The 16,880-nt window shown below is 41.4% G+C and overlaps 1 protein-coding gene across 2 annotated transcripts in view; it reads right to left on the bottom strand.

The window, feature by feature from the left end:
* Hdac8 (histone deacetylase 8) overlaps nucleotides 1-16,880 on the bottom strand; it is a 264,674-nt gene that overhangs the window by 167,469 nt on the left and 80,325 nt on the right. Inside the window, exon 8 of one of the 2 annotated variants that reach the window (XM_041644502.1) lies at nucleotides 484-656. The exons of the other annotated variant lie outside the window; for it this stretch is intronic. Coding sequence (XP_041500436.1) covers nucleotides 484-656 — 173 coding nt within the window. The remainder of the gene's footprint in view (nucleotides 1-483; nucleotides 657-16,880) is intronic. 2 annotated transcript variants of the gene reach the window in all.

The following is a 16,880-nucleotide window of genomic DNA, read 5'->3' as shown; positions in this document are numbered from 1 at the left end:
TTGGTTTTGTTGTTTCGGTTTTTTTATTTTTCCAAGACAGGGTTTCTCTGTGTAGCACTGGCTATACTGACGCTTACTCTTTAGACCAGGCTGGCCTCAAACTCACAGAAATCAGCCTGCCTGTCTCTGCTTCCCAAGTGCTGGGATTAAGGGTGTGCGCCATTACTGTCTGGCATCTTCTTTCTTATTCCATACTCAGGTTTGAACACAGTCTTGTGTATGCTAAGCAAATGTTCTAATCTTAACCTTTATTTCCAAATTAAAACAAACTTCAGAGTGCCTAGGTGTCAAAGCACATGGCAAGCTGACTAGGGATGGGCCAGAGTCTATGCTCAGCTGGGGAAGTAATCGATTTCATAGACCTAGGCTTCTGGGCCATAGGCAGGTTAGTACTATCCAATCCAAAAAATCGACTTATCGTCTATGTTAATAAGTGTGGAGGAGGACTGACAAGCTCTCTTGGTGACTTTCCATTGTACTCACCTCCTCCTAAAATCAGAGTTGCCAACTGCCACTCAAGCACATACTTCAGACACTTGCCGATCCCCACTGGCGTCATGTTAAAGGAGCACATTGGGTCCCCAGCGATGGTATCTGCACCCAGCTGTAAAACCACTGCTTTAGGATTGAAGGCCTGGTACACTTCCTTTAGTACACTGGGAAGAGGAAGGACACAAATTGTCAGAAAAAGATCCGCTTTAGTTAGGGCTATGCAGTGGTAGTGAAGTGTGTTGGAGGGATAGTTGAATTATCCATCACATCAAACTGTCAACCTTAAAGGGTGAGCCTGGCTGTATGTGTGTTATACTTTAATAAACCTGACTTAGAATGACAATTCCTCTACTTCCACCATCACCAATGACCAAATTTGCCCTTTTTATTTCAGAACTTAGACTTCACTGAACACTTCATATATATCTAGTTAACTCTCATAGCCATGGGGCATAGTATACACATTTATTCCATTTTATAATTAGAGTAATAAAACATATACATTGAATAGTCATGAAGGTTTCCTTCTGATAATGTCAGACAGCAATCACACCTGGAGTTTATCACCTAATTATCAATGGGGGCAAGAAGCCTTGAGAGCATAGATGGTATCAACTTACTTTTCATTCTGCAAAGGACTTGAGGCCTCTGAAATACGGCCCTCCCCAGTGCATATGCATTCACAGTATTATAAGGAGAACAGTATCAACTGATCAAAAACTACAATTTGAAAGTACCCCAAAGAACAAGTTGTGGTGGGTAATAGTGTAATTTTGAGTAGAATCAATGCTATCACATCAGCCTAACTGCTATTTGCCGAGGGCATGCAGCCTTACAGATGAAAAGGGAAATGTCAGTGTGACAGGTAACCTTAGTCAGGCTTCCAATATTATCATTAATTGAACACTGACAATGTCCAGAATGCATTCCGAGGAATTATAAGGTCCTTGCTCTCAAGGGGCTTACAATCTACTTTCCAGACAAAACATAGTCCAGTCCTCAAGGGCCGGAGTGACTCTTACAGAGACATATAAACAAGTGCAAATTAACAGACTTCAGAGTTGAGAAAATACAGAGTCAAAAAGTGATCAAAAATGTTGAAGTTAATGACCCTTTCATAATCAACATGTCAAATTATACCAGTGCAGAAAAACAGAAAAATCCCAGATCCTCCTGAGATGGCAAAAGGAATTCAGGAACATAAAACACTGCCCTCCCCAATCCATATGTAACCAGGGAGTAAAATGATGGTCACAGAGGCATTCTTTGACTTAAAGGACTATTTTGTTTTGATTTCTCATCACACAGATGAATGCAGAGTGATTGTAAAGATTATAAGAATATTACAAAATTTATGACATATGATCCTTAATGCAAGGATTCTTTGGTCTATTCTCTCTTTCATGTGCTTATCTCATGGGTGCAGAGGGAAGATAAGCCACCTGAAGAGTTTGAGCGACATTTATTGAGCATCTACACAAACAGAGCACCCCATTAACTGTTGCTGGGAGACACAGCAGAAGGCGTGATGTCTGTTTTAAAAAGGTTTCTAGCAGGGGAGGGCTACCATTCTTTCCACTCCTTCCTTTCACTTAGCACACACTTACTGAGTACCCACTAGGTGCCCATAATGGCACCTGGAGTCCCAGCTGCTCCAGGAGTCAAGAGGAATCTGGCATGGTCTGTATCATCATGTAGCTCATAAGAGGGGATTACATAAACTCTGACAATAAATAATTAAAATGCAATGATAAATGAAGTATCAGAGTTTTGGCACAAGGGAGAGAGAAGTGAGCTTCTCCAGGTGAGGCTGGAAAAGGCTCTACAGGGGCTATAATGGCTCTTTAGGTCCTGAAAGATGAGACGCACCACACACACATGAGCCAACTCTCAAGATGGCTAGGAGGAAACAGTGATAATAATTCCTGGTGAAGATGTGGGGACTAAATCACACATATCTTGTTAGTGGGAATGTAAAATGGTATAGCCACTCTGGAAAATAATTTAGCAGTTCCTGTCAAAACTAAAAATAGACTTGCCATATGAGCTAGCAATTGCACTCTTGGGCAATTTATTCCAGAAAGTTAAGGCTGATTTTCATGTAAGAACTTGTATATGGATGTGTGTAGCATCTTTACACAAAATAGCTTTAACTGGAAAAAAATCCAAACGTACTTTTTTAATAGGCAAATGGTTAAACAAACCAGCATCCATAGCAGTGGAATACTGTTCATCAATATGATAAACAAACCATTATTATATGCAAAGAGTTTGGGAGGATTACAAGGAAAGTACGCTGAGTACATAAGGCCAATCTAATATATATATATATAATATATATATAATATATATAATATAATATATATATAATATATATATATAATATATATACACACACATACACTATATATAATATATATATAATATATATATATATATATACACACACATACACTGTGTGATTCCATTCATAAATGTTGTAAAACCCTAACTACAGAGGGATGAGGTCAGTCACTACCAGGAGTTATAGATGGCTATGACAGGACAGGGGTAGGATGACATAATCATGTGATGGCATAGTTCTGTATTTTGATTATAGTTGTCATGTGAGGCTTCAGATACGATAAAATTTCATAGACACACATACATGAATGTATGCATAATTGGTGGAGTGTGAATGAAATCAATAAACTATACCAAAATAATTTCTTCATTTTGATGATGTACTGTAACTGTGTGCAAGTTGTCACACCAGGGAAAGCTGGAGGAAAGTGCCCAGGACTTCCCTTCACAATCTCCTGTGAATGTGTGATTATTTTGAAATAAATGTTTTGTTAAAGCCAGTGAGGTAGCCCAGTGGTATAGACGTTTGCAGCCAAGCCTGAGGACCTGAGTTCAATCCCCAGTTCCCACATAGTAGAACAGAACCAACTCCTGAAAGTTGTCCTCTGACCTCTATAAGCAGTTATGGCACATGTGTGCTCCCCCAATACCATAAATAAATTTAATTAAAAAATTTAAAATCTTTTTAAGGCATGGAAGGTAGCAGATATAAGACCTGAATTTGATCTCCAGAAATGATCAAACAAAAAGCACAGCAGAAAAAGGAAGTTGAAGGCTGGTGGGATAAAGTTAGGGGAGTTGGCTGCAGAATGGTTCTGGAGGGCACGAAGAGGAGAGGAGTTCGGAGAAGAGAATCTATGTGTCATACAGGCTACAAACTGCGAGTGGAGGTACAGAAAGTCAGAAATAAGTGAGCCTGGCTTTTTATGTAAAGCGTGTGCAATGTCGCAAACATTATGTGCGTGCATGTACACAGGCAATGTGCATGCTGTGTGTGTTGGTGGCACAATTAGAAGTTCATCTTAGAGATAAGTGAACTCTAGTGTGGAATACACTGAAGGCTGATTTTACAACCATCCACAGGCCACGGCCACAAGAAAGACAGGACTTGAAAGGAACTTCCATGCCAGAATTAATAGAGCAACATGGAGCGATACCCAAGAAAAGAAGATACCTATAATGTTCATGACTGGTAATTAGGAGAGAGGAAGGAAAAGAAGGGAGGTGTTTCTGGAACAGTTGTCTTCCTTAGAGCTGTAGGGAAAATGAGTCTTCAGGGAGTTCAGATGAAACGGGCTCTGGATGGGTAAAGAAAACAGTAATCAGAAGCTTTGAAAAAGGGAAGGCATTTCGTTCACTGAACACACCTCAGTTTACGGAAAGCTGAATGGTGGACATGGAAAACTAGGCAGCTTTTCATCTGATCTGACGGTCAAATGGGAGCCCTGGAGATCTATAAGTACTGATCTTGCTAAAAGGTGTACTGATTTTTGATGTTGCATGTAAGAACAAAATCACAAAGCCTAGCAGCAGAGGGAATGGCACAAGGGACATGGAAGCTCTCTAGGCAAGACCAGGTCAATCTGGAAAAACTTGAGAGGGGTAGGCAGATGGCTAGGGGTGAGGGGGACTGTGAATGGGGCTATGTGGACAAATTACCATTTCCAAGTTCATACCCCTCCTCTCATTGCTTTTCTTTTGGTGTGGGATACACACACACACACACACACACACACACACACACACAGTTTGTTTGGTTTGGTTTTTTGAGATATGGTCTCACTATGTAGCCCAGGCTGGTCTGGGAACTTCCTGCTTTAGCTTCCCGAGCACTGAAATTATAGGCTTGTGCCAGTATGCCTACCCTCATATCTCCACTTTGAAGTCAATATCATTTGCTTATATTAAACAAATACTATTAAAATTCTTGTCTATAGACCTATGAAATAGTCTTTCACCTCCCTTGAGGCTTTTAGCTTCTGCTTCATTTTTTTTTTCCTTTTTTCTTTCCTTGTCATTATTCTCTGGGGTTCAGGATTTGTTCACTCACTTAAACCCAGAGTCAAGTACCTATTATTTCCTATACTAGTGATAACATATACTTCTAACCCTAATACACAGGAGACTGAAGCAAGAGAATTGCCCAATATTTCAGGCCAACCTGGGCTACCAGTGAATTAGCAGGTTAGCTGCAACTTCACAGTGAGACCCCTGTCTCCCAAAACCAAAGGGGGTAAAAAGAAGACAGGCAAAGACCTAAACCTGATGGTGTTGATGGTTCAGTAGGGGTAGAAGACAGGAAAGTTCAAAACACTGCTAAGTGCTATAATGTTTGTCCGTCCGTCCGTTCATCCAACAAATGAATGCTAATTGAATGCTTACTATATGCTAGGCAGGTACAAGGTTGGCAATGGGTTTACAGAATTGAAAAAAAAAAGACAAAACCTACCTCACTGTCTCCAAGGACTGTCCTAATTCTCTGACATTATCTTTCATTCTGGTTTCAACAAGAGTGGTGTCTGTCTGCATTGCACTTCAGTTATTCCTAAGCATGGCCACTTTTGGAGGTTTGAAAAGCAAATGCCTGGAACGATTTTACATTTAAGACGCTGAACGACTTTCGCTGCTACAGTTTTTTGTCTTCCCATGTCCTTATTGTGCTTGCTTTCCCTCGTCCTCCCTACTTTCCCTCCTCTCTCCTCCTCCTTCTCCTCCTTCTTCCTCTCTCTCTCTCTGTCTCTCTCTCTCTGTCTCTCTCTCTGTCTCTCTCTCTGTCTCTCTCTCTGTCTCTCTCTCTGTCTCTCTGTCTCTCTCTCTGTCTCTCTCTCTGTCTCTGTCTCTGTCTCTCTCTCTCTCTGTTTTTCAAAACATGGTTTCTCTGTGTAACAGCCTTCTCTGTCCTGGAACTCATGCTGTAGATCTGGCAGGTCTGTAACTCACAGAGTCACACTGCTTGGCTTGTGCTTGCTGTTTATTCCAGTTAAAACTGATTTCTGGCTTGGCGGTGGTGGTACACCCTTTAATCCCAGCATTTGGGAGGAAGAGGCAGTTCGAGGCCAGCCTTGTCTACAGTAAGATCCAGGGCAGGCTCCAAAGCTATACAGAGAAACCCTGTCTCAAAAAAACAAAAACAAACAAAACAAAACAAAACAAAAACCACAAACAAAACAACTGATTGCCCGATCACTTCCTGTTTCCAAGCCAACAGCTCACCTGTTTTCTTCCAGAGAATATGGCTAATGATTTCAGAAACTCTGACAAGCATCCTTAACTGCCTCACAAATGGTCATTTTTGCCTTGCCAACATAAGTAAGGCCTTTGAATTAAAACCACGGTGTCCACATTATCTGTCCTCCTCTATTATAGTAAGCTGAGAATTCAAAAGAATTGCTTTCACTACAGTTCTGTTTACAGCTCCAGATCATAAAATTCCATAAACATTTATAGATTACCAAAGACCACTCAGTCATTATAACTCGGCAATCCTTTATTTCCAATTGATAAACAATTGCATTTCTTACACTGTCTGTTCAAATAAAACTCTCAGCAGGGTAGTGAATGTAGGGTAGCCTGAGCTATGTGGTAAGAGCCTGCCTCAAAAGAAAAACAAACTGGGATGAAAGGATATTCTTGATATAATAAAAAAATCCAACACCAGATGGTGTAGTAGTGCACACTTGTAATCCTAGCACGTGGGAGGCAGAGGCAGGAAGAGCGCTATGCCAGGGTGGGACCAGCCTGGGTGCGCAGGGAGCACCAGGTCAGTCAGAGCCATAGAGGAAGGCCCTGTCTCAAAACGAAACCACCCGTCCCCAAATAGCAAACATAGAAATTTATTAAATAAATGAGAACCTCCCCCTTCACCTCCACTTTCTCCCCATGGGTAACGAGTCGCTGATAAAAAGTTTGAGGTGAATCTTTTAAACTCATACTGGAGGTAAGTGGTTGAGGCTCTGTGTAGTGAGTGAGGACATTCCCATAGTTCTTGTCTCTACCGGAAAATGACCTCCATTCGATCCCTTCTCCACGAGGCTACCTTCTCTGGGCTCTAGATTCTCTTTCCTGTTGCTCCTTCTCTCATGGTCTATCCCTGCATCTCAAAGGATTCACTTATCTTGGATAAGAAATAGCTTTGTTTCTTCCTTCCTGTCAGCACTGTCAAAATTTTACCCATGTCAGGGCCCCTATGATTCTTGCAGTCTACTTTCTGTTCTCAGGAGAGAGCTGGCTGAGTTGCCCGTCCAAAAGCCTTTTCTCTGTTAGCCTTCAAAATGTCTTTTTTTAAAAAAGATTTATTTATTATTATGCACACAGTGTTCAGCCTCCATGTATGCCTGCAGGCCAGAAGAGGGCGCCAGATCTCATTACAGATGGCTGTGAGCCACCATGTGGGTTGCTGGGAATTGAACTCAGGACCTCTGAAGAGCAGTCAGTGCTCTTAACCTCTGACCCATCTCTCCAGCCCCTGAAATGTCTTAAAAGCACCTAGCAGCTGGTTCTACCAAGATCTCCAGCCGCTTAAAGCTCCAGTAACAGCTATTTTGAAAGTATACTTAAGACAGCGGCTAAGGAAACAGTTTAGTGGGTGAGGATGAGAACCTGAGTTAGATCCCCAGAACTCATGAAAAAAGCGAGGAGTGGTGGCATGTACTTGTTATCTAGTGCTGGGGAAACAGAAACAGGAAGATCCCTGGAGCCTAGCCTCATTTTCAATCTACAGGCTCACTGAGAACCTGTCTTGAAACCACAAGGGCTCATCAGACACATAGGCTGACTTCCAGCAGGCACGCACGCACATGTGCACACAAACACACAGCAATATACATATAACATGTACACACAGTATATTTAAAACAATTGATATCATACAATTCTTGCACTTAAAGTGTACAATATTTTTTAATGTTGCCACAGAACTGTGTAGCCATAACTACAAGGCATCTTAGGACTTTTTATCAGGCACAGAGGAAACCTTGTGAGTACAGTCACTACTCATTCTACCATGCTCCAAACCACAAACCCTGGAAAGCACCGCTCTAATTTCTATTTTTAGAGGTTTATCTAATTTTGTCCTTATAAAAGTAGAATGACAAAATATGTGGTCTTTTGTGTCTAGATTCTTTCACTTAGCATAGTGTTTTCAAGGTTTATCTGTGTTATCATATGAATTAGTATCGTATTTTCTTTGGTGGGGATTGACACGGTCTTGTTTAGTTCAGGCTGGACTAAAACTCACTATGTAGCCAAGGGTGGCCTTGAACACCTCCTAATCCTGCCTCCACCTCCCAAGTGCTGATATTACAGGCATGCAATATCACACCTGGCTCTTAATTCCTTTTTAATCTACAAATATTTATTTCACTTTGTGCTTCTCTATTCATAAACTAATAGGTATCTGGATAATTTCTACTCTTTGGTTAATATGAATAACGCTACTCTGCTCATTCAAGCCTAATTCTTTGGGTAGTCATATTTTTAATTCTCCTAGGCATGTGTGAGTGTGTGTGTGTGCGCGCTTATCTACTGGGTCATGTGATATCTCTATGTTTAAGCATTTGAGAAATGCCAGACTTTTTCCACAGTGGCTGCATCATTTTACATTTCCACTAGCACTGTTTGAGTGCTCAAATTGTCTTCACATTCTTGTCAACACTTATCTTCTGTATTGGTTTATTTTAAATTAAAATAGCTATTCTTCATTTTCAAGAACTAAAATTTTTTAAAGAAATGAGGCAAATACTTAGTATTTACTTTATTTGCATTTCATGTACGCTGTTCTGTGCTTTGTTTTAATTTATTTACTATAAGATTCTCTGTCAAAACTTACATTTTTCTTTTAGTTTTTTGTATTATTTATCAAGATTATAATATGATTACGTCATTTTTCTCTTCCCATTTCTGCCTCCAAACTCTCCTTGCTCTCTTTCAAATTCATGGCTTCTTTTTTCATTAACTGTTGTTATATGCATATATGTATATATGCATATAAATATATATTCTTAAATATAGAAATACAACCTTGATGGGTAAGGTATACTATCCTATTTTATCCAACCCCAGAGACCTTAGGCCTCCTGCCTAAACTCTGCCATGGAGCTACAGCCCTGTCACTGTGGCCCTATTTGTAATTAATTCCTTGATGACTAATGAAGTCAAGTATCTATTTCTGTGTTTATCAGACATGGGGACATCATCAAAGCACTGTCTAGTCCAGTCCTTTGTCCATTTTTAAACTGGGTTGGCTTTTTACCACTGCGATGTAATAATTCGTAGTATATTCCAGGCACCAGTCCATGGTCAGGTTCATGACCGACAAGGGTTCACTCCCATTCTGTGGATTACATTTGCACTTTCGTGATAGTGTCACTTGAAGTACACATTTGCCCTGGAAACATACATACGAGTAACCTATACAGACTGAACAGGTTTTATTTAGGAATATCTATATATATACTTGGACATACATACATGTAATAACAATTAGTGAAAAAAGAGGCCATAAATTTGAAAGAAAGCAAGGGAAGGATACTGGGAGTTGGAGGGAGGAAAGGGAAGGGAGTATTGTTATAATTATAATCTAAAAAAGAAAAAAGTTTTAACTTTTGACAGTCTGGTTTTACCTACCCATTTTTGCTGTTGTTGCTTATGTTCTTGATGTCATGTCTAAGAAACTGTCTCTTAATCCAAGGTCATAATCTGTTTCATGCTAAGAGTTTTACAGTATCTAGCATTTACACTTACATTGGATCTAAGTCTGTTTTATATGGTGTAAAGTTATAACGCCATTGCTTTATATGCTGCTTTCCAGTTGTCCCACTCAGCAATCTCAGCCCCGCTATATAAACTCAAACAACTGTAAATGTGGAGGCTGGTTTCTCCTCTCTGAACTCAGTTCCGTTCATCTACAGGCCTGCCCTGAAGTCACCACCACACTTCTTGATTACTGCAACTTTGTAGTCAGTTTTGAAAATGAGAAAGTATGAGTTTCCCAACTTTTTCCTTTCTTTTCAAGACTGTCTGGGCTGTTCCTGTTGGATTTGCACATAAATTTTGGGACCAGCCTGCCAGCTTGTACAGAGGCGTGGTGATTTACAGCTCTATTTGGACCATGTTGAACCTACCATCTTATTTCCTCCAATTCCTGTGTCTATTAATGATGGCCACACCTTCAGCCTCTCATGTACAAAACTGTACACGAGTTAAGAACCTCTGTGAGGTCCTCCACCCTGTTCCTCTCCTATTATTCATCATTAGCATCCTTCTCACTCGCCTTGAACACTTGAATCCACAGGGGATCTGCCCATACCTTCCTAACAACTTGCCCTACCTCAGGTCTCTTCTCTGTCCAATCCTTCACATAAACTGCCAATAAGTTAATTTTCCTTAGGGGAAATTTTTGATCAAGTCCTTTCTCCCCAAATCCTTCAGTGTCCCTCTACTTTAGCTTATGACTCAAGGTCCCTCCTGATCTACCTCTGGCTTACTTTTAAGAACCTCTTACTCAATAGCCGCTTGGCCTATGATATGTCATCCCACAGGCAAAAATGCTTACCTCACTCACTTTGCGTTTCCATCCAGGCAGGCCCTTTGTCACATGCTGCCTGTGGCTACAAGTCATCTTTCTCCACGTCTATAGCCATAGTCATTCTTTGAAGGATATCTCAGATTCCATCTCTTCCATGTATGGAGAAAATGTGAGCGGCTAACATTCTTTTGAAGATGTTTATCCAGAGCAGAGTTCCAGACATATCAAGTTCTATATACTTGGTATGTATTAGCACATTTAACCCTCATAACAATTATAAGGCAGGCGGGGAAACTGCAGCACAGTGAAGTTCAGAAGTCTATACAGTGTCATACATCTGTTAAGTGGGATAGTTCCAGCCTGGCAGCAGAGTGGAACCTCTAAAATCTTATAGTCTACCTGCTACCATGACTTCCGGAACTAGATGGTGTAGTAGGTCCTGTGCCAGCAATGTCACCCACCTTGTTTCACGTAACAGCAGTGCCAAGACACAATATTACTTTTGCGTACTAAACTCTGATTTTATTGCTTCCTCATTTTACTACATTCACTGGTTTGCCTAATGCTTTTAGAGCTTTGAATTCGAGCTCATCCAGGCTGCAGTTCGTACCTTCATTCCCAGTCTTTGTCACTTCTGCTTCTTCACTTTCCAGTGCAGTCAAACTGAACCACTGTTATCCTCCATGCACAAGGAGGCTTCTTCCAACTCTGCTTCTTACTGCTTCCTCTCTACAGAACATCCTTCCCTACAATTTCTGTATATTCAAACTTGACCCAGATTTTATAAATATGCACACGCATTTGCACACTTTGTAAAGACAGAGTAATTAGGTGCCCTTTAGAACCCACATCAAATGTTACCTCCTTAATTAAGTCTTTTTCTAAAGTATTTATTTCCTCTGAATGCCTGTAGCTTCCTAAATTTTATAGTTCTTGCAACTTTCCATGTTTTATTTTATTCAAATGTGTACGAATATGAAAATCAATCTCTATCTAATATTTTGAAATTTCTCCTAACTTTCTTGAACGTAGAATCAATACTTTAGACATAGTAGGCATTCAATAAACAGTCATTAAACGATACATGGATGAAACGCCACCCCAGCCTGCTTTTGGAAAACCTTTCCTAATGGTGGTAACAGTGCTACTTCTTACACTGTAAATCATTCATTTTAAGTTTTTATGAAAGTATAAAATCTCTTCCCCAGAAAGGAGGGGGAAGACAGGCATCTCATTACACTACATTAGTAACTTCCTTATAAACACACAAGACATTCATTTGAATGCAGTTTTCTTGATGAGAAACCTGATCCCCCAGTCTCCAGTCTGGTTTTCAGAGGGGGCTATGCAAATGAGGAGACGCAGGCACAGAGACTTCAGCAGGCCTTAATCTGGGGGAGGGTGTTGGAGCCTGAGGAGGAAAACAGCTAGGATTGATGACAGGCGTGATACTTTGAGATAAAAGAAAAGCCCCAAAAGCTTGGAAATATTCACCCACAGTTTCTGGTCTGAACACTTGACATCATTCACTGGGGTGGGGAAATGGGATGAGAGGCTGTGGCGGTGTTGCGGGGGGGGGGGAGAGGCGGGTGGAGAATATGTATTTATTATTAGTTTGTTAAGGAATTTTGAATCTAAAATCTCATCTCCAGGCTCTGGGATGCTAGACTGACTGTCACAGTCATGATCATGGCTTGTGGCAGGACATGGTAACCCTAACTTGCCTGTCTAGCCAGGCCTGTGATAGAGACAGGCTGTCAGCAGGTTCCATCTCCTGAGTTTCTAGTTTATACCTCAGCTCAGCCAGTCAAGTATCTCCCATGTTTTCTAACCAGTACTACCAACACCCTCTAGAGCAGCGGTTCTCAACCTGTGCCTCACGACCCCTTGGGGTCAGAGGACCTTTTCACAGGGGTCACCTATCAGATATCCTGCATATCAGATATTTACAATTCCTAACAGTAGCAAAATTACATTTATGAAGTAGCAATGAAAATATCTGTACTGCTGGGGTCACCACAACATGAGAAACTTGGAGAGCCACTGTCGTAGAGACTCCCTCACTAGAAATGAAAAAAACCAAGAAACTTAAAAGTTGACCACAGAGGAGAGTATTCCCAATGCTTTGAGCTCTCCCTAGTCAGCCTGAGAGAAGTTCATGCCAGCAGCCAAGCTCCTCTCTCAGATATAAACAAACACTAAACTCACTGATTTAATGGGATTCAGAAGAGGGCTGTGTGAAGGCCCCAAATGGCAGGCCAGTCAACTTTTCTTCCGTGTATGTGTTTTCTCCATTCTTTCCACCCTATCTCGGCTCAGGTCCTGCTGACTCATTCTGCAAAGCCTCCACTGTCAGGGGACTCAGCATATGGCAAATGCCTCAGGGACTTCAGCTCTATTACAAATAGTTGTGGGAGGAAGGAATTAGAGTGGGGGCTCCCTGCAGTGAAGGTGATGTGTCATTTCATTGGGGGCCATGAGGGCCTCTTGGACACATCCAGAAATCATTCAATTTCCTATGATTTTTTTCTCTGCTTTTAGCATCAGACAAGCTGCACTGGTTCCTCAGACTTCTAAAACACCCAAACCTATAAAACAAAAGCTGAACCTGAAACTCCCCAAGCCCACCAAGCAGCACACAACCTCCCAGAACTTCTGCTCTTTTCCCTTTCGTGATGTATTTTGTAGCACTTTAAAGAGCTATCTTTGCTGTTATCGCTGAAGCATTACATAAAAACGTAGATTCTAATTGGCATCTTTTTCTAGCTGGCCTTGTAGTAAGCAATTCTACTCATTAAATATATTTCACCCCGGCAACAGAAAGGGCAGTGCACTATTTTTAGGGTATTATTACTTATCTCTCGCTCTACTTCTTGGAAGTAACCACTCTCATTCACACAAGAGAAAGTGAGTCATACAGAATTAAAGGACCTACTAGTGGCCCGGAGTGAATTGTCAGAGCTAGAATTAGTATAAAAATCCCAATTTGAATTCGATGGTATCATCACAAAGGCCCAGGACTCTCAGGCTCTTTTCATCCTGAAAGGCCGAACCCACCAGCAAGCAGGTGGTGGGCTGGGCAGAGAGGCGGGTCTAAAGAAGACTGAAAGGCTATGAACCCTAAGGCTCACTGTGCTAATAGCCCTTTATGTGATCTGAGCTATCTCACTGCTCTGAAACCACCAGGAGTGCTCACGGACCAAATGACATTCAGCTTTGTGTCACGTTGTTTGAGCATGTCTCCTCAGTCCCCCTCTGTAACCTCCACATCATGTGGTTCAGGGAGAACATTGGCACAGGTTGGAAGCCTGGACCTAGTGTGTGCATGGCGACATGGACAGACCACTTTGCTTTTTGAACCTTGTTTTCCTCCGCTATAAAACTAGAATAATACTCTCCCTCTCGCAGGTTATCGTGGAGATTAAATGATACAACGTTTGTGAACGTCTTCTCCCAGCACCAGGCACATAGTAAGCACTGCATAACGCTGAATGAATAAATGAATGGCCTTGAGTCAGGCCCTTCGAGTGCTCTGTTAATTCTTAAAGCCCACTAGGATACTGTCGAGTTCAGCACAGCACACTATAGCAGTGACTTCCTGAGTAGTACTCTAATGGTCCCCAAAGGCAGAGAGAAATTTCATAGTGTCACTGCCTGGTTATAACTGTTCTGGGAATACAGTAATTCATTTTCCAGTGTTGCCAATCTATTACCTTTCACCAAACACAAAATTCACTTTAAGATGGGGCAGAAACACAAGTGCCTTTCTGTTATATAGAGGTTCGAAGAATATATTATTAAAATTGAGACCAACTTCTCTGATTTCTTATGTAAAAAATCAGATTGGAAGCCAAAGAGCTATTTGGCCTTTGCAGACCCTGGCTAGGGATGCCCTTGGGGGAAAGGGGAGAGCTGGAGTCATTCCAAACTGGAGTTGCAACATGCTTCTGTCCTCCACACTTGCTTCTACTCTCTAGCTAAGCCTTGGAAAATTCACCATTTACCCAGAGCACAGTTTAATCTGTGTAGGGTAAAATACAGGCAGATATCTCTGCTTCTCATTTCCTAATCATATTTCTTCCTGCCCTATAAAACCTCTTTTTCAATGCAATTGCCTGGCTTCTCAAACTTATGTGGACAATAATGACTTGTTAACAATAAACGTGCCCCTAGTCCTTCCCTCACCCGTTTTTACTCAGGAGGGCCTCACTAAGATTCAAAGCCAAAATCCCGCCACATAGTTAGCACCTGGTATAGCTCTTCACAACAGAATATCTTCTCCCAGATGATTGGAAATCTGTGCGATGCTGTCACACAATGAGGTGTGCAGGAAAAAGTTTGGGGATTGATTTTCATCATTAACTTGATATTGCATGGTTTTTGTGGGACTTAAAAAGAAATGCATTTTTATTACTTTTAAGTACTGCACATAGAGTAATTCCAACTTATCATATTTTGGCAGTTATTTTTCTCAGGCAGGATGTATTTTAAACATGTCTATGTTGGAGTGTCTGGTGGATCATTTAGGATCAGTGTCCTGTTGCTTGATGAAATCCAGATCACTTCAATGAAATCCAGATGGGGAAACTGGGTCTCTGGCATTGGCTGCCAGATCTTCTCCATATGAAATCTCTCTAGTCTGTATGCAAATTGAAAACTCCATATCCTGGAAATCCCAAACCAATCAAGTGGCGCTCAGCTTCTTAGTTACTGGACTAAACACAGGGAAGCGATTCATTCTTCCCTGAGGAAATAAGCATTTCTTACATACATCTATCTTGGCACAAAAAGGGCTGGCTAAGCAAATTAATAGTGTAAACAGGATTGCGCTAGGGAATGTTTGTCCTACTTAGGAGAATAAACTTTTTATGCACTTTGTGCACATCCACTTACATACAAATAATTGATATGCTAATTACAAATGATTCTTAAAACCCCTTCCCTGAGGTGCTGTTCTATGCTGTTAGTCTATTTTGAATTACTAGCATGTCCAATGCTTGAAAGTAATAAAAATGCATTTCAAATATTCCATGATTCAGACTGGCGTTCCTCTAATTAGGCTGAGTTAGTGATGCTTGCCTATATTTAAATAGGATAGATATTTTTCTACTTCACCCCTCATACATTGAAGATGCCCCCATCCCCTCCCCAGTTCCCCATCTCCTCGGAATTCTCCTGCATGGAGCTGGCGCAGACAAACTCTTTCACCCCAAGCTCCCACACAACTGCTCTCAGAGCATCTCCAGGCAAACGCTGCCCTTTCTCTCTGCTCCTCCCCTAAGCCCCCACCCCTGTTCACTTGTTAACTCAGCTGGTTCGTGGATAGGCCTTTTTATTAAGTACTAGTGGATATGGCTCGTTCTTGACAGCATAATAGCAACAGTGTACGCAGATGAAGGTCCGCCCAAGTTCGGCACCGGGCTTCTTCATCAGGTAGAGGAATCCAGCGCTAACTCAACCTCTGTATGGTCCAAGTCAACATAAGCCAGTTAGACAGCTCATGCATCAAAGTAGCTATTAGGCATAAGGCAGTGTTAGATGCAGTCATTCAAAGTTGTACCATTAATGTACAGCTTAAACAGTTTTCCAAGGCAGGACTGAAGGGGCAGGGTATCGGCTATAGACTAAGGGGAGGGTAGAATTACAATGGAAGTAGGGGTCACATGGTGGAGAGAGCAGTGAATTTTGACATTAGAACATTCCACTGAGCACAGATCCTTTGGGATCCTTTTCAGAAAAGTCCGGTGTTTAAGGGTACGATTATCAAAATTCCATTTAGGACAAGGTCTTCCTGCCTCTGAGCAGTTTCAGAATATGTTCTAGCATCGGAACCTATTAAACTCTTGCCAAAGAATCACATCACTTTTTCCAGGGGCAGGGATCAGTCATCACCAAGGAAAGAACAGTGACAATGTGCACCAGAGTAGCAGAGTGACCCCTCAACAGAATTCAGAACATTGTCCTCCTTGACTTAAATGGAAAAAACAATTACAATTACCTCTGAAGATTTCATTGCTTCACAGAGTGTGCTAGGCTACTTGGTGAAGTCTGGATGAGAGGCGAAGGAAGCGAAAATTGCATGGCCCCTCTAACCGCATGCATTTCAGGTCCTAAAGACTAGGTGAAGGCAGATGCCGGTTCCCACTATGCTCTCATACAAGTCTAACCAGGCATACATGGTTAGCTCACTGGCTCAGGACAACTCAGCTAATGAAGCACAGGATTCCCCCCTCCAAATTATCCTACATTGTGAGGCTCTTAAAGCCTTCTGAATGTAATACTTTAAAAGACAAATCAAGCCAGGAAGAATAAATGAACGGCCCACTTTGGCCTCATTTCCACCTGTGGCTAACATTATCAGTGAATTTAATTAGTGTCTGACTCATCTATTTTCCAGAAACAATAGGCAATTTTACATCTGCTACACTACAGAGAGGCAGGATAGAAGTTTATCAAATCGAACAAAAGCATGTAATAAAAATACCTTACTTACGGAGGGCTAAGATCCAGATGCAAGGCT

The sequence above is a fragment of the Microtus oregoni genome, unplaced genomic scaffold (genome assembly GCF_018167655.1).
Source record: "Microtus oregoni isolate MIOR12 unplaced genomic scaffold, Mior012 000097F_ref0000449, whole genome shotgun sequence".
NCBI classification, from domain to species: Eukaryota; Metazoa; Chordata; class Mammalia; order Rodentia; family Cricetidae; genus Microtus; species Microtus oregoni.
This window is presented reverse-complemented; position numbering and strand designations above follow the sequence as displayed.